Here is a 17935-nt window from a genome sequence, read left to right on the forward strand (position 1 = left end):
AGCTCCAAATCCCACAGAGGAAACCCCCCCTGCACCACGCTACAGGCACAGCTGCTCGCTGCCTGTGTTAGCTCTTCAATAACCAGACTAGCTGGAGTGTGGTTTAAATTACTGTTTTATTAAGATATTGGTAAAACTTCAACAGTTTTTCCTGTATAAACAGCTTTCATAAATAAAATATGGATGACTAATACATGGTTAGAACTGAACTCGCGGGTGAAGTGTAGAACAAGATTGCAAATGGAAAAGTCCCAACACTGGTACATGATTTAGCTTGGATTTATTCACTTCGTAAAGAACATGTTTCATGAACAAGGTACTACAGAAAGGTCAGCAGGAGCCCCCAGGAGCTGAGACCGTGCCTGGCTGGCCACGAGCAGCAGCACTCAGGTGAGCTCAGCCACCTCCCCTGTTCTCATCCCGAGGTGTCTTCAGAGGGAAGGAGAGCAAAGACCGGACACGACAAGGGGTGCACGAGACCCTGACAGGTGGGGCTTGTTTGTGATGCTGGCAAGGGCTGTGCCAGGGCTGGGGTGCCAGGGCTGGAGAGGGGCACGGACATCGGGGCCCGAGGTCCTGTTAATGCTTCCTTGTTATTGCACACGATACGAGGGTAGAAAGTTTTGTTCCTGTCGCAAAGAGGATGTGAATTAAAGAAAGATTGCCCTAAATTACAGACATGAACAAAGCTGCAGTATCCCCTTGGATGGCTTTGTTTATGTGACTGAGTGCCGAGTGAAGAAATTGTGCTAAAACAGCCCCTAATTTAGACCAATCTTTCTCATTTTGCTTTATTCCCGCAGAATCCTGGGGTCGGGAGGATTCGGTGAGGAGAGAGCGGGCCTGAACTACAGCAGCCACGTCTGCGCACACAACTCCTTGTGCCTCATCTGCCCATGGGACAACTGACACACAGTGCTCCAAAAACAGGTGGAGTTTCTAGGATGATGCACCACCAGAAACGTGGTGTAAGTTAAAGTCTGCTTGGACATTGTCCTCCAGCGCCGCGGCGCCAGCGCGCTCGGCCACGACCGGTTCTCACTCGCAAGGACAATGGATGGCACTTCTAGGTAAAGAAAAGTTCCACACGTGCGTTTCCACCCACCTCTAGTGCAAATGGAATGGGTGAAGAGCTCCCTGCCCTGGTGCTGTTCTGCTCTCTGCAGGCTTGGGAAAGCGCCGCGGCCCCTCCGGCGCGGGAGCCCCGCGGCGCTCACAGTGAAGAGCTTACGAGCGAGTCTGGAGCGGCTCCGGGCAAAGCAGCCCCGAGCCCCTTCCTCAAAACCACCACGACTGAAACAGGACAAAGCTAAAGTCACGGTGTCACTGCTACCTCCTGCTTCTGCAACCACGGTCAGCACGTCGACCGAGAGGGATGCGGGGTCGTGTGAACGCGGAAAAGGGATACTTCAGCTCTTTATTGGAAAGATTCGTTGTACAAATGTTCACCACCACTAAGATACACGATAAAAATACAAAACACGGGTCACAGACTAAATCTCAGTATCAACAGTTAATAAATACAACGAGCTACTTCTCTATTAGCCTAATATTTTACACTGTCACCAGAGAGACGATCAAGGTACGAGATACAGAACACTTAGATACCGTTAGAGAGGGATTATTGCTTACGTCAGCAAGCAGCAGATAAGGGCACAGGAGTTTGAACCGAAGGAACTACTTCCTATCACCAGTGGCATTAAGAGAAAACACTGCATTTCACAAGCACTGCTTTTTGTCTAGTGTGTAGAATCAAGAGCAGCATAATCAGACCAATAACCACTACTTTTAATATTATAGAATTTTAAAGGACTTACCTTACAAATGGTTCCTATCTACTCTATAAATATGCAGTTAGTGAAGAAATGAACACTTGCTCTATCTATACAATGGTTTTACCTGACCACACTGCAACTACGATGGTGGATTGGGTTTTCTTTTTCTCCTAGCAAGATAAATGGGATGAGTCGCAGAATTACCATTTATGAATCCACACCTAAAAAAAGCTAGATCCTTCCCAAAACAGCACACATGCAGTCCAGTGCTCTTCAACTGCTCCTGCAGACTGGGAAGAAGTTTTATCATCCGTGACGGGTTTGCATTCTAATTTACTCACATCAAGAATTGCACTTACACCACCTTTCTCTCCAGAGCATGACAGTCAGCTAAAGATGGACTTTCAGTGAGTCATTATTACTGTGAATAATTGAAAACAAAGGCACCGCAGAGATGCCCCAGAGTTGCATATTTTACCATTTCATGGTTTCTCAAATTTCCTCGGTAAATCGGACTTGGAACAGAAGCTGCAGCTAAAGAGAACGTTGACAACAGCTAAGGCAGAATAAGATGGCAGATAAGAGCCAATGATCCCGGTAAGATTAAAACAAAATCTGAAAAAGATCAAAGGAATCTAAAGCCACACTCCAACTCCTGGTTGCTCACGAAGCCTTTTGCTGTTCATCGGATTGCTTTTAAAATAGTGCATCAAAGAGAGAAGCAGCGGAAACTGGCGGAGCTCAAGCCTCGCCATCTTGTCACGTTGAATAATTTTCTCGACTACTTAATATTAAAATACTTTGCAAATTCTAGCTAAGCACTAATACTGCTATTGTTACTGCTAAAATGATATGAATTGTTCACTAAGTGCCTATGAAGACTTATTTTGTTCATACTCCTCCCAACGCATCGCTGGAACAAAGGGTAGGGACGGGATCTGGACTTAGTGGAGCTGATGGGAATCGGCCGCTTATTCACGTCCCAATTAGCGGCTCCCCTAAGGGCGAGACCTCACCTCGGGAGCGGGGAGGGGCTGGTGGCCGCTGCTTCTGCAAAGAAGGGCAGCTGAGTTCCTCCCTGGCCCTCCTGGGCCCGGGGGAGCCGGAGCAGAGCCCTGCCCGGGCACCGAGTTCCTCCCTCTCCGCTGAGGCCCCAGCGCTGCCCCTGCTCTGCCGCATCCTCAAAAGGCGTTTGCATCCCCTGGGATGCTCCGGCATCCTTCCCTGAACACACAGCCGCGGTGCTGCGTCCTTCCTGCTGCCACTGGCTGGGAAACGCTGCCTTTGCCACCTGGGAATCCTCCCCAGAGCCACACAGCTCATCCAACAGCTCCTGATCTCCGCCGGGACGGGCGCGGGACAGGGGTGGGACCGGACACCTCCACGGGTTGGGTTCTTTTAAGACCTGAGATGAAGTTAAGGTGGGAAGAGGTTGGCTCAAAGCATTAAGCACAGTCATGTTCAACTCATTGAGAACAATCTCCTAAACTGAGAAATGAGAAAAATGCCACTAAAAGCACCAGAAAGATACGAAAATTCCCTACACTGCACCTCCAGCCATAGGAAATATTATTTTTTTTTAACTGCAAGAAAGTTTTCTTCATAGTCCGCATTTTATATTACATGGAAAAAAAAAAAGCTAAATGATGAGTCTGTACCTCGATGGGAGTCTGAGACCAGAGCAGCAGGAGCTTAGTGTGTCCATTCCTAAGGTACCTGGTAAACCCTGTATGGCTTTTAGTCGTCTACCTGCAAAAGTGGATGTAATTTTCTAATTCATCTTAACGCTCACCTGGAATAAACAGAAAGCAGAACACGAAAAGAAAAACAAAAACCCAAAAAAACACCCCCACACCTCGACTCTATGGAAACTTCCCCCCGCTCTAAAAAAATTTGGCAGTTCTAACCCAGATCGTTCTTTGAGTATTGCTCCACAGACATTTCTCAGGCAGGTGCAACCTTCTGCGTGTGTAAGGCCCGTGCCCTGGCGCTGTCTGTCCTGGTGCAGCGGCTGCTGGGCTCTCCCTGCTGGATGTGGCTGGACACTCGTGTGTGCGGCTGCGGCATTGCTGGGGGTGGCACCACCACCGAACTTTGTTAGAGATCCAAACAACTACATTGGTTAATTCCTAGTTCTATTTACACAGGGGTTGAGCTTGGCAGGGGACTGGAGTAACAGTTCGGAAATGCCCACCTCTTTTTTTTTTCTTTTTTTTTTTTTTGTTTTGTTTTTTTTTTTTTTTTTCGCTTTCTGACGATGCCAGTTTTATTTTGGGAATGTCTGCTTTGGGAGTCTGACAGGGGAACACGAGGGGGTGGTTACATTTTACAGCATTGATGAAGGTGCGGGTCTGGTATACAATGACTTTGTCTTCGCATCAAACACTCGCTGTAAGGGCCGTGGCTGGGCAGCCTCCGCCACGGGGAGGGTCGGGCCAGCGCCCTCCTGCTCCTGCGGCCCCGGGCAGGGAAGGGCAGGCCGGATCCTTCTCCCTGGGAAGGCTCCTGAGCCCAGAACGGCGTGTGAAACTTTGGTTTGAGCCTGGCTCCTCGCCGCCTCTTCCCGTTGCAGAGCCGGAAATGAGGGAACGCGGCTCGTTTTCCCAAGGATTGGAACAGTTCATCTTCCAGCCCGAAGGAGACGGGGGAGAAGCCCCTGACCCTGTAGATGCCCTGCCCTGCAGCCCCCGAGCTCCGAGGGGCGTCCTCCCTGCGCCCGCAGCCCCAGGGCGCGCTGAGCCCCGGGGACTCGCTCTTCACCGGGGAGCTGCCGATCGAACCCACGCTCTTTGGTACGCCGGGACTAAACGCTTGGACTGGTGGCAGACATTTGGCACTCTGAGGTGTACTAGTTTCTGTTTTTGTCAGGTCTAAATAGCCTTGATCATCCAAGGGGTTAACGCTGGACCCTATGCTTAAGCTAGTTCTGTCGGTGAAGGAGTCCACTCGTCCTTCATAGCCTAAATCTGCAGGTGCTGAACACTGGTGCTGGGGCCAGGGCCGTTTGCAGTCTCCATGGTTCTCCTTGTCTTCCCCGTTGTCTTCTTGCCCGCCTTGGAAGGAGTTCTCTGTCCAGTCCGACTCCTCGCTGACCGCCACGGCCGCGCTCATGTCCCTGAGAAACACCACAATGACGGTGATGTTGTCGCTGGAGCCGGCATCCCGAGCGGATGCCACCAATTTGTGTGCTACCATGCTGCTGTCGCCGTTGTTCTCCTTCAGATGGTCAGCCACCACTTTGACTGCCTCATCGGGGTTGACCGTGTCGTAGAAGCCATCACAGGCCAGAATGAGGTAGTCTTCAGAGCCATCCAGCACCGTGGAGGCAGAGTCTGCGTCCCCACAGATGTATGGCTTGTGCTCAGCATCCCCTGCGGGAGAACAGCAGAGAAACACAACCGTGGGTTTGCAGCCACAGCTTCCAGCAGCCCTTTATTAACTCAGTGTGGAGCCAGTGACTCTTACCCCAAGTTAAAGCAATTATTTGGAAATTATTCCCTCAGACTGTAGGGGGAAAAATAGAGGTTATTGCTCATAGGTCTATCTTCAGCTGTACGTCAGGTTTTGATGACTAGAAAATTAAAATTTTATAGTTAAAAAGCAAAGCAAGTCTCAAAAAGGAAGGAAGGCTCTCTCTTACCAATAGCTCTGGAGACAGAGAGGCTCCCGTTCACCCTCCAGGCTCCAAACCAGACCACACAGCCGCCCAGGGCCTCGATTCGCTTCTTCTCATCCTGAACAGCAACACGAGAGAGAGCACTCAGAGCTGCATCACACACTCAACACTCCCACCAACATCTGCATTTTCACAAACACAGCAGGCCCCGTGAGACAAAGGGTTTGCTCACAGATCCAAACAAACCAGGAGAAGTGGAACATGCTCTGCTGCTCAAAGAGATCCTGGCATGGCAGCGCTCCCCAAAGCTGACCTGTGCTGGTCACTGCCCAGGGGTGTTTGGACAGGCCCTTCTCACCTCTCGATCTGGTTTGTGGGGTTTCATCAGTTCCACAGCTTGGCCTCTCCTCACAAGCATGACCTGGGAGTCCCCCAGCCAAGCCACATGCAGCATGTTCCCTCGGATGAAAGTCACCACGCCGGTGGTTCCACAGCGCAGGCTCTGGAAAAAAATACATTTCCATTTCAAAGCATTTTCTTCCTTAACTCAGGGACAGCACACGTTGGAAGTGCAGCACAGAGCCTGCTCCCAGGGAGGAACAGGCAGAGCTTTCCCTACAGCCACGACTGCTCACTAACAGCCCCTCAGAGCCAACCTGGCTGGACAGGAATGTGCCCCATGACACCCCTGGCACGGGAGCTGCCTGCCAGGAGCTGGGCACTGCTGGGGCTGCTCCTGCTGCTGGCAGGCACAGCCGTGTGTTGGTGACCCTGAGGGCTGAGCCTGCGGGAACGGCAGCAGCATCCTTCAGAGGAGCTGGAGCTGGGAGAAGCAGGAGCTGACATTTTTATGGGATGTGAAGCTACGGACAGAAAGCCACCGGCGGGGCATGGAGAGCTCTGAGCTGATTCTGCTGCGCCTGGAGCCCCTCTCTGGAAGGGCAGGATTTGCAGGGTAATGCTCTCAGAGTCCCTCACCTCCCTGGCTGCCTTCTGCACGAAGCGCTCGTCGGTGACGCGGAAGGCGCGGCACAGGGCCTCGGCTGGGTCGTGCTGGAACATCTCCTGGTGGACCATGTTCACGTGCAGGTGGATGGAGGCATAGATGGCAGCATCCACTCCTCCGTGACCATCAAACACTGCGAAATAAGCTTGTTCTTCTTGGTCCTGCCAGAGGAAACACAGGGAGGAAAAAGCTCAGGTGAAAGCAACACAAACAGCTCATTGGATTGTCTTAAAGCTTTGAGCTTGGGATTTATTCTGTCTTCATATTCTGTCTTCATTAAAGTGCAATTAGAGACAGAGTCTCCACTGGAAAAGCGAACTACCCTGACCACCTGCACTTGAATGAGTGGGAAATTTCCACCCTGCTGTTGAATTCTACCTGCAGAGTGCAAGAGATGCCCTGCCAGAATCCCCTGTGTGGTGCTCTCAGTGCTCCTTAGGTCCCATTTGTTACAGCTCAGTCACACAACTCAAATAGGAAGTGCCATTCTCATCAAATTGGGCAGGAGATTTAGTTACTGCAAAAACCACAGAGAGAGAAGAACATCCAATACAGTTTGCATGAAGTCTACATCATGATTGGAATCCACCAGGGATAAAATGCCAGTACAGTTAAAATGTGAAGCCAGGCAGGCTCTGCTTTCACTCTTCTTTTTTCCTTACATCTAAAACATATCATCTTAGATGCCCGTGTTTTAAAAAAACTGCATGTGCTCTCTCATCAGAAAATTGTGATTACATCCACAAATCAAATACAGCAAAATCACTCATCTTCAAGGCAGTTTTCTCAGCTTCACCTCCTCTGTTCAGAGAAACAATGTGGTACCAGGAGACAGCAACTCCAGTGCCTATTCACACACACAGCACCAACCCACTGACAGAGCCAATTCAACCCTGACAGCCAGCTCAGTGACTGGAATATTTGCACATTGTAATTTTTAGGTAATGGGCTCCAACACAAATTGGAATGAGAAAGCTGACAATTGACAGGCAAAGGAAACATCTGCCTCTGTTTGCATTAATATCTTTTAAAGGTAAGAATGTGGATGGGGCAGAAGATGGTTATTAAGGTGACAGGGTGTAATAAAGAAGTAATTACGCAGCAATTTGATCCTTAAAGTAAAATTCTTGCCATTTTCTTTTACTTTCCATTCCTGAGTGTCCAGTTTTATATCTCAAGGGAGAGCAAGAATGAGTGTCTGACCAATGACCACATCAAGAAATTAATGGAAAGGAAGACAGTTCCATACTCACACATACTCACCATACTCACATTTCTAGAATTGTGTGTGAGCTGCACCCCATAGTCTGTAAGTTTTGGGTTTGTTTGGGATTTTTTTACTTAATTTCCTTCTTTTTTTCTTTTGGCTTCTTCCTTCCAAGAGGAAGGCTTGAAAAGCAGAGCAGACCCACCCCCAGCTGCCAAGTGGCTTCAGAGATGAGCTGTGAGACCAACTGCCAGCCCTGCTGAGCTCCATCACCCTTCACTCCCTCAGTGGAGAACCTCCTGCTTTCCCAGGATGGAAACCACTGACCTGTGGCATTCACATTCTCTGAAAAAATTCCTTTGCCCAGGGTTTTTCTCCTAGGGAGCTGGAAGAGAGGCCTCTGAGAAAAGGAAAACAATTCTTATCTCATTTGCTTCTCTTGTGTTGTGCTCTTGTGGAATGTGTTTGGAGATTGTTTACCCACAGGTGATTGTGCTGTGAGCTGTTTTCACTCTTTGGCCAATTGGGACCAAGCTGTGTGGGGACTCTGGAAAGAGTCAGGAGTTTTCATTATTATCTTTTTAGCCTTCTGTCTGTATCCTTTCTGTATTCTTTAGTATAGTTTATTATAGTGTTCTTTAATACAATACAGTATCATAAAACAATAAATTAGCCTTCTGAGAGCACGGAGTCAGGTGCATCATTCTCTCCCCTCGCTGCTGGGCTGGCATTTACAATCCTGACCACAGAATGCATGTGTGTGCTCACCTCCAGGTTGAAGAGCATGTTGAAGTCAGGGATGCAGACGTGCTTGTCCTCCATCTTCCTGCGCATGTTCTTGATGGCGTGGATGGAGGTCTCGTAGTAGCGGTGGGGCTTGGGCTGCAGGGGGAAATCTTTCACCCAGCTGCTGCAGATCTCGTGCAGCTTGCTGTAAACTAAACGGGCCAACTTCACCGTCTGGATCTCTGAGGAAGGCACAAACCACAAATGAAAGCCTTGAGAGTGTTATTAAGTCAGAGTTTTCTCCCTTGCATGCATTAGAAAGATGAAACAAAACCATTTTAGCCAAGCAGTTGATGTCAGCAGGGAAATTCTGGGCTCTGATGCATGAAAAGAAGAAGCCAAACTCACCATAATCAGCATTCATCAGTAAGCAGCTCATTGTTTGTTTGTCTTTTTAACTTAAACATTTGCCTGTGCCTTTGGGGAACTCATTTGCAGCAGCAGAGAAAATGAAAGGCACGAAAAGTGTTGGATCCCTGGCGTGGCCCTGCCCAGGGTGGTGCAGCTCTGACCGGGACTGTGTCATGGCACAGGGTGCCACCCTCCATGACAGTGACACACTGGGTTTGGACCAGATTCTCTATTCTCAACACCATTTCACTGCAGAGCTGAGGCAAGACAGTGGAAACAACCTGCAGAAATTAGCAGAGTGATTGTAAGATGTTTTGTGCACTTTCAGCAGTGCACAGGTGCCTTCTCAGCTATTCCCTGATTTCCTGTTATTCCCATATTCCTGACAAAGGTGCGTCAGAGAAATCTGCATGAGCAAATGAGAAAACCATAAAGGCCTCAAATTTAAGAAAATGCTGAACTGGCACTCTGAGAAATTGTCATTTTAAAATGTGAAAACTCAGGCACTTGACATTTGTTCTGAAATCCAGGAGAGGAAAACAGGAAATCAGCATCAGAGCCGAACACATCCCCATCTCTTTGTTCACGATGGCTCACCAGAGCCAGGGATGTTCAAAGCTCACAGCAGCGACCCAGGAGTGCCAATCACTCCTGCAGGAGGAGGGGCTCACATGCAGGGCCGGGAGGAGAGAGTTGCAGCGGCTCTCGGGTCGCAGGAATTCTGTGAAGAGCCTAAAAGCAGCTTTTACAAATTTCTGTCCTAGGTCTGCGGTGAGCAGGGGGCCAGGACCCTCAAGAACAAGATAGTGTCCCGGCTCTGTTGATTATGAGTTGGTTCAATCAAGAGGCATTCAGCTGGAAAGACACTGGATAAGGAACCAGAAGGAACTTTGGCCCCTTGATCACCCAGCTTTAGAGGGGTGGAAATCAAACAGCTGGGCCATCCCACCACTGCCGCAGTGTGACTGGGGGGTTCCTCACCCCACCTGTACTGCTCTCCCCGGGGCCACCAGAAATCTCTCTGGGTAACCTGTTTAAAGAGGGAACATGTCCAATCTGAGGTGTCCAACTTCTGTTTTCCACAGGAAAGCCCACAGAGTTTGCTCTCCCATTCCTCCCCACCGGGCAGGGGTGAAGGGAAGTGGGCACATGGCAGAGTCACCGGTGGCACCTCTGCAGGGGGGTGGCAGTGAACCCAGTGGCCCTGCTGAGAGCCTCACTGCCCTTCCCAGGGGACTGTGTGTGGTGTCAGCATCATCAGTAACTGCTTGTGAGGTTAAAACAGGAGAATAATAAAATGCCACAATAAAAACCACCCCCTCGCAGCTGGAAATTACTCATCAATTGTTAATGCTGCCACGCTGAGCCAGAGCTGACTCAGCTGGCACTGCAGTTGTGTCACGGAGAATTTCATTTCCCTCCTGCTGCTCCCAAATCCCCAAGGCTGGAGGCAATGCTGAGCTGCACCACAGCGAGTGGGAAATCCAGCTCAGGCATTGCTGTTCCCAAAGATGACAGGGCAGAAAGAAGGTAGAAAGGATACCAGGAATCAGCTGCTGCTTTTTAGTGCCATGTTTTATGAGCTGTGTTGACAACATGGACAGTGTGACAACAGGGGTCAGCACCAAGACCAAGGTTTTCCTTAATTTAGGAGCTCTAGATCCCTTTATAGGTCTCTAAGATCCATCTCCTAGAACCTGGAACAACTGGGTAATTGACATTATGATTTGCTTTGTGACATCTCCTGGAAATTTGATTCCACCACCAGGTCACACAGTCCTGTCATCCAGCCTCTGATGGTTCCTTAACAATGGCAAACTTCCACGTGATTCTCTTCCTCCACAAAAAAACCCCTCCAAACCTAAATGTCCTTAACCTGACTTTTCAAAACAGAAATCCAACATCATTCAGGTCGCATGGAAAATCTCTTGCTCCTCCCCAGTGCAGCTGGAAGAGAAGAGTCATGGCCTGTGACTCAGATATCCAAAACCACGTGCTCACCCCCAATACAACAGACCCCTAATCTTGCAAATCTACATTTGTGGACTCCAACCAGTTTTTCTTCTTTTAAGATTTGCATTCTTCTGTCATGGAGTTTCTCATTTCTTTCCACACCAAGAGCTGCTTTCACCACTCCTAAGCGCAGGACATGATTTGTCACGTTGCAATTCTCAGAGTGAAATGTGCCACCAAGGAAATTTGAAATAGCTTTTTTTTTTATCTTTCAGCACATTCAAACTTGAGGCAAATCAGGTAAATGTCTCTTTGTATTACACAGAATAAAAATCTTTCTGGGTTCATAAAAAAACTGACATGGAACTGGATATTAAAGCCAGGCAGCAAAATTCAGCTTGGTTTCACACTCTGCAGCAGCTCAAACAGCACCAGGGCACAGTGAGCTCTGAGCATCGAACTTCAAGATGCAGAAATCCCATTTTCACCACCTGCCACACTTTCCTTTTCTCTTCCAAAGCACCGAAGTCTCCCTGTGTGGCACCACAGAGGGCAGATCTCCTCTCAGCACCAGCCCAGGCTTCTCAAGGGCCTCCCCTGGAGGGGTGTCCAGGATGGAGCTGCTGCTGCCAGCACTTTTGTCTGGGTTTGCTGGGCCAAAGCTGGCCCTTGTGGCTGATGAAGCTCTGATGGAGCACAGGCTCCCCAGAGCAGCTGTGGCTGCCCCTGGATCCCTGGAAGTGCCCAAGGCCAGGCTGGATGGACCTTGGGGCCACCTGGGATGGTGGAAGGTGTCCCTGCCCATGGCAGAGGGTGGTGATTGATCTTTAATGTCCCAAACCTTTCTGTGATTCTGTCATTCAATGACACTTGAGCTGGTGTTCTGCTTTGGAAAATTATCACTTGGATTTTTTGAAATGGCAGGGTTTGTATGAAGCTGTTGCTTTACTACAGGCCAGAGGATGTTTCCTCCCTTCCTCTCTCCCTAAACCCTCACAATTTAACACTCACACTGCATCAGCAAAGGGATATTTTATTTCCAAGTATCCTCATTATGACAATTCACCTCAACAAACTGCATCTGGAGCCTACTCTTAGTGCCTGCTCCAGTCTGTCCCCATCTCAATCTATGTCTGCCTCTGTCTTACAGCCCTAGATATATTTAAATGTCAGTTTCTGTAGGTGTGAGGGGTTTGTGGTGGCTTTTTTCCTTTCTTTTTTTCCTTTTTTTTTGTTGAATTCTGTAGATATTCTGTGTGGAGGCTTAGTCAACATTTCCTTGGAGACTGTCAAATATTTATGCAAGTTTCAGAGATCTCAATTTGAAATTAATGAAGGCTGCTCAGCCAGAACAATGACAAATCTATTCCATTTACCTGCTCAGCAGGAGGAGGCAGCAATACCTACAGAAAGGGAACCCAGAGCATGTTTTTCTGTTCCTGAGGTTTCCAAGGGCCTCTGGGGAATACAGCAAAATCTTCCTTTTTGAAGAGCCAGATTTATAGATCCTCCTTATCCCCAGAATAATTTACAGGATTTTTTTTTTAATCAAAAAAGGAGGGAAAGGACAAAGTGGTTTGGGGACTGTATTTTCTAGATCAAATGACAGAATTCCTGTTAATACATGTGAGAAACATTGGTCTTTGTTGTAATGAACAACCCAGGCAATTTTCAAGGTTATTTAGGCCAGCACACTCCTGAAATGAGTTAGGGTGCATGACCTTGAGCTGGAGGCTGCAAAAATCTTGTCAGCCAACACAGATAAATGAGGAAAAGGAATTTTCTTCCTTTTAATCACAAAATCTCTTTATATTACCTTTTGCTAAAACCATAAAAAAAAACCCCTTACAAGCCATAGTAAAAACCACACTGACTGAAATAATTCAGAATTAAATTATCTCTTCCCACATATATTTGACTTTGCTCCAAGGATGAGGGAGGACAACTGGCACTTGCCAGCAGAACCACATTGTATAAAGTGCTGAGAGAGAGATTCAGGGCCATCAGCCACGAAAATGCACTTGAAAGAGTGATTCCAGAGGTTTGATTCCAGCTTCGACTGAGAAATGACACCTGCAGCTCTATCGGGAGTGGTGGTGAGCTCCCCATGAACCTTTTTCCATCCGTGTGGGGTGTTGCTGTCCCAGAAGTGCAGCCCAGGGGGTGCAATCCGGGTGGCACTTACGGATGATGCCGTCGGCGTTGTCCACGTGCTTGGGCAGGAAATGCGCCGAGAGGTCGCTCTGCAGGACTTCATCTGAAGTTGCTCTGGCTAAAGCAGAGGCCAGGAATGAGGGGCAGTTACTGGAAAGGAAAAAGAGAAACCACAAAAAGATGTTTTAGTGTGATTCAGCAAGGTACCACGAGTGTATTTTTCACCAAGGTTCTTTGCCTGAGCCCTGTGGCAAGACCTCAGACTCACTGGTGGGTTTTGGTTGCCCTCTTTCACTCCTCTGTTCCCTGTTTCTAAAGTTTTAATCTTTCAGTTGATAACCTCTATTTAAATTCTTTTCAAATCTAGACTTGAACCCTCCAGAGTCTGTCGCACAACTGCACATTTTTTACATATGTATGGTACAATTTTTACTCAAGTCCAGTTTCTCCTAAGATTTGGAGTCAGGGGTCCAGAATTCCTCAGATTTCAAAGTGTCCAAAGGCTCCCTAAGGGGCACTGGAAGTTAAGGTTAACCCACAGGGAGCTGAGGTGCATAAGGTAAAAAAGCTCCCTCAGGAATGATTTCTACCCAGAGTGAAGTGGCTTTAACTCACTGTATTTAATTAAACCTGGTGTCCCCCAAGGTTAATTAATCTATAGCAAGCCAAGGCCACTTTAATGTACATTCTCTTATTCAAGAGGAATTTAATACCTCTTAATTTATGTATAACTTTGCATTTCCCACTGGTCAGCCTCCACTTCTCCAGGTGTCCCCTCTGACACAGCCTGAAACTTCCAATTTCCACAGATTTTACTGGGGTAATGGTGTCTTTCCCAAGACGTTCCACTGCCACAGGGCCACAGAGAGACACGGAGCCAATTTCAGCCCAGAAACCATCCATCAACCACAGAATTCCGAGGCAGAAACCCAGGGAACAGGCAATGAACACCAACACTTCCTTAACCTATTTCTTCTCTTCAACATATCTATAAATGATTAAAGGGTAAGATTAACAATAAATAGCTTTGTCTAACACTGCTAGAGACAAGCTCTGGAAGTCACACAGCGCCTCGTTAGGGCCCCATCCATCCGAGGGTTTTCCCTGGAATTCCCAGGCGGGCATTCCCAGCTGCTGGAGGAATCAGCTGCCCTAGGGCCAGCCTGTCCCAGCCCAGCTCAGGGCTCTGATCCCGTTCCCATCCGGAGGAAAACACCGGCCCATCCCTTGCTGCTGGAGGAATCAGCTGCCTTAGGGCCGGCCCGTCCCAGCCCAGCTCAGGGCTCTGATCCCGTTCCCATCTGGAGGAAAACACTGGCACATCCCTTGCTGCTGGAGGAATCAGCTGCCTTAGGGCCGGCCCGTCCCAGCCCAGCTCAGGGCTCTGATCCCGTTCCCATCTGGAGGAAAACACTGGCACATCCCTTGCTGCTGGCTCGTGGAGGAGCTGGTTTCCTGTCTTGTCTTTTCTGTCTTTCTTTGGCTCACAAGGAGCAGGTTTGTCCTGCGGTGGTGCTGGCTCTGCTCGTGTTACAGGAGATTCCCCAAAGAGGGAGAGATTGCAGTGCCCGGGATAGAAGGATTGTTCCAGCAGTTACCAGCAGGGCACCCGCAGGAATCTGAGCTTCTTTCCAGTCCAAGGCTTCCCCTGACCAGCTCGGTGCTGGAACTCTAGATAAACCAAACTTGGTTTGTGTCACTTATAAAGAACCCTCAGGAATATCCACTGATGGGCCAAGAGGGAGCCTGGTTAGGAACCGGGGCAACAGCAGTGGCTAAAATAGACTCAGGATCCAAACAGCACAGAAAAAATTGTTCTGAGAGGAGGAATTTCTGCTCTGCCTGGGCCTGGGAGGGGGCACAGCAATGTCTGTGCATACCCAGAGCCATGAACACTTGTGTCTGAAATTGCAGGTGTTATTTTAACTGCAGTGACCGATGACACAAGTGAAAGGTGCATTTACAGGGGGTGTAGCAGGTCAGAGTATTTCCCTCCCCATCTCCACACAGCAGCTCTATCTCCAGCCAAAGAGTGCATTTCCATTACAATGTTAAACCTACACAAAAAGCTGCTAAAGATGTTATTAGATAAATTAAAGGATTTTAAGTACATCCTTCCTGATTCTCTGGCAGCGTAGGTGTGTTTAGAACACCCACAGTTGCATTGTAGCAATCCTGGAATAACTCTGGGAAGGTATTAAGTCAGGCCTAAAACTGTTCTGCTTCCCTGAATTAAGTTTGAGGAAACCAGTCTGAGGTGGGTTTAATTCAGCCCACAGATTATTACGTTACCAGCTTCACACACAACTCCTCTCCATCCTGATAGCATTAAAGTGAGGAAGACTTTCCAAACACCTTCCCTGAGCTGTTCCTCTGAATCTAATACAAACTCTCCTACTGAAAACAAAAGAGATGGCAAATTTGAAATTCTTATTGCAAGGGAGTTCACCATGGGGGTTTGAGCACCTGATCAATTTTGAGGGGAAACGTAGAGAAAACAAATCAGCTGAAGGCTTTCCTTCTATGTCTGGCCACTCTTTGTCCTAATAATAACAGCTGCTGGCCGAAGAATTAATTGCCGTTGACATTTGTTGATCACAAAGCTTCTTATGTGGCTGCTGCAGGGCTGTGCCATGTGAGCAGGGAGGTGCCCACACGCAGACAGATGACTTCCTCTTCCTGATTAGCACCACTCAACATTTACTTCTCTCCCTTGGCTCCTCAGAGCACTTCTAGTTGAATTACTTTTTCCCTTCAAGGAACAGCAGATTGCACTGGAGGTTTAAAATAGCTGTTGAAGGCAAACTGCTCTGAGGACACTTCATTACTGCTACACCGAGACAAATGAGGAGCCAGCTCTGGGATCTCTGTTTTCAGCACCAAAGTGAGCACCCAGGTGAGCAGATCCATGTTTTCAGCACCAAAGTGAGCACTCAGGTGAGCATGCCACAAACAGCAATCCAAGGGGGGAAGTTCTCCCCTCTTCACAAGACCCAAAAAGTACCACAGGATCCCTGGGGACAGGGAGGAGCTCCCACCCTGCTGCTGGTGTAGCCAGGGATTACCTGCTGGCTCTGAAAAGAAATTCTTCTGCCACATTCTAGATGCTCAAATGTTATTAGTCATGAAGTCTGACAAATTGAAACTGGGAGGGCATGGTCTTGTTTAGCCGAGAGCTGAGAGCTAAAATGCCTTTGTCTATTCATAGCTGTGCCACTAACTCAGCAGCTGACCTTGGACGAGTCACTTCACCACTCAGACCTTCATTCCTCATCTGCAAACAAGGAATGAGAATGTCATTTCCTCGGGGAGAGGAGGAGGAGGAGGAGGAAGGCTGTAGAAGGCCTAAATCTGTGTTTGTGAAGTATTCTGGAATTTCTTGCTAAGAGCCCAACTGAAGGGAAAAATACCAAGATGAGAGTGGGAGATATTTTCAATCTATAGGAGATTTATACTTTCATACTTCTGATAGCTTTCCTTAGGTTTTTCTCACTCTTCTCGTGCACTGCCAGAAGTGCTAAGTGGAACACACAGGCAAACAACAGCTCTGGGTAACTCACAGTGTCATCAACAGCTGCAGGAGAGGGGGAAACCAGCAAAGAGAGACCTCAAGTTCTTAAAACTCAAGTTCTGAGCATTAGCACTGCTGATGGGAAAATGAAGCTGCAGCCCCTGCCTAAAATCCACAGCGAGGGCCACCAGGGCTGAAAATCCCCAAGCCTGTCATGGTCTGGGGGAGATGATGAGGCATCACTAACCCAAACAAAGCAGGGAAAATGGACCAAAACGAACTGGGGCTTTCAAGAGGCAAAGCAGGCAGTAAATCACAAAACGTACAGTGTTCCTGTTACCTCAGGAATCCCCTGACACCACAGAACAGCAATTGTTTTAGTTAGAATGAGGAATGATTTAAATAGAAATGCTATTCAATCTGCTGAAACACAAAACAAATCCACAGGCAAACAGGATAAAGCAGCATATTTGGTTTCACCCAGCAATCCAAGACCAAGAACATGACCTGAAAAGAACCAAGTACAGCACATTCCCAAAAGGCCTATAATTTACTGTGGTAGTAAAAGACTTTGTAGGGATGACAAATTAACTGCACCCTTTCCAAAAGACATTCCACCAGGGATGCACTTTGGGAAACACTCCTGCTCATGTGGCCTATTGCAAGCGCTTGTTAGAAAGCAACTTTTGCCAGATTCAGTTTAAGAAAAACCTCATTTGTCCCCTGCCTGTATTTACAAAACATTCCAAAGTCTCATGAGACTTCTTCCAGATGGAGCTTTGGATACAGCCTGCAAGCTCTTTGAAGAAGCCTTTAAAGTCTTTATTATTGCAAGTTCCCATGCTGAGAAGTGCAGCAGTAATGAGCAGAGGAATGCTTTGGGAAGCTCCTTTGGCTGTTCCTTAGCCCTCCCTTCCTCCACCTCCTGTTTCTCTGGCCATCCAGATGGACATGGAGCCACTGAGGGGCTCCTGTTTGTCCCCAAACTCCTCCAGGTCACCCAGCACTCAGAGGGGAATATTCTGTGAACCATTCCAAGACTCTAGAATGATTATGTGTGTATCCTCTGGATCTGCCAAGCAGATGCTATTTCCAGCTCCCATCTCTGCAGGTTCTCCTCTCCTCACTCTCAGAGCATCTCTGACCTGTGCTGTTCCACTGCTCTGCCCAGCTGCTGGAAGTTTTGATGCTTATTTAAAGCCCGGTCACGGTGGACAAATGGAGTATTATTTTTTTCCCCCCTAACACATGGTGAAACCCTGCACTAGATTTATCTGCTGCAGTGAGTTACTAAAAAAACCCTGGCGCACGCACACACACACACACAAAACCCCAAAACAAATAGAAAAACAATGCACCTTTTAAAAGCTTGCATAACCAAAGCTCCTTGAGAAGTCATTTGAGCTGGCAGTGGTGAGACAGTGAAGATGCTTGATAAATCTGTTTGAAGGAGCTGCAAACGTGCTACCCAAGGAAGCTGCTATCTATAGGCTCCCAGAGACAGCTGCCTGCTCACATCCCCAGCCGTCCTGTCCTTGTGCTGACAGTTGTAAGCAACAGAAATATAATACACAAG

General features: G+C 48.2%; 1 protein-coding gene across 4 annotated transcripts in view; it reads right to left on the bottom strand.

Moving 5' to 3' along the window:
* Positions 1–102: 102 nt before the first annotated feature.
* The window catches only part of PPM1E (protein phosphatase, Mg2+/Mn2+ dependent 1E), a 61419-nt gene continuing 43586 nt past the window's right edge, over positions 103–17935 (bottom strand). The window contains exons 2-9 of one of the 4 annotated variants that reach the window (XR_005259402.1): positions 12880–12998; positions 8373–8572; positions 6370–6558; positions 5750–5893; positions 5416–5509; positions 3683–5146; positions 3434–3524; positions 103–3180 (exon numbers count right to left, since the gene is read on the bottom strand). Coding sequence is in view for 1 of the 4 variants with exons in the window: in XM_038157723.1 (XP_038013651.1) it covers positions 4095–5146; positions 5416–5509; positions 5750–5893; positions 6370–6558; positions 8373–8572; positions 12880–12998 (1798 nt within the window). In the remaining 3 variants the exon portion in view is untranslated. Of the gene's footprint in view, positions 5147–5415; positions 5510–5749; positions 5894–6369; positions 6559–8372; positions 8573–12879; positions 12999–17935 lie in introns of all 4 variants that reach the window. The other 3 variants (XR_005259400.1, XR_005259401.1, XM_038157723.1) reach the window with 3 other exon arrangements.

Source organism: Motacilla alba, chromosome 19, assembly GCF_015832195.1.
Source record: "Motacilla alba alba isolate MOTALB_02 chromosome 19, Motacilla_alba_V1.0_pri, whole genome shotgun sequence".
Taxonomy (NCBI): Eukaryota; Metazoa; Chordata; class Aves; order Passeriformes; family Motacillidae; genus Motacilla; species Motacilla alba.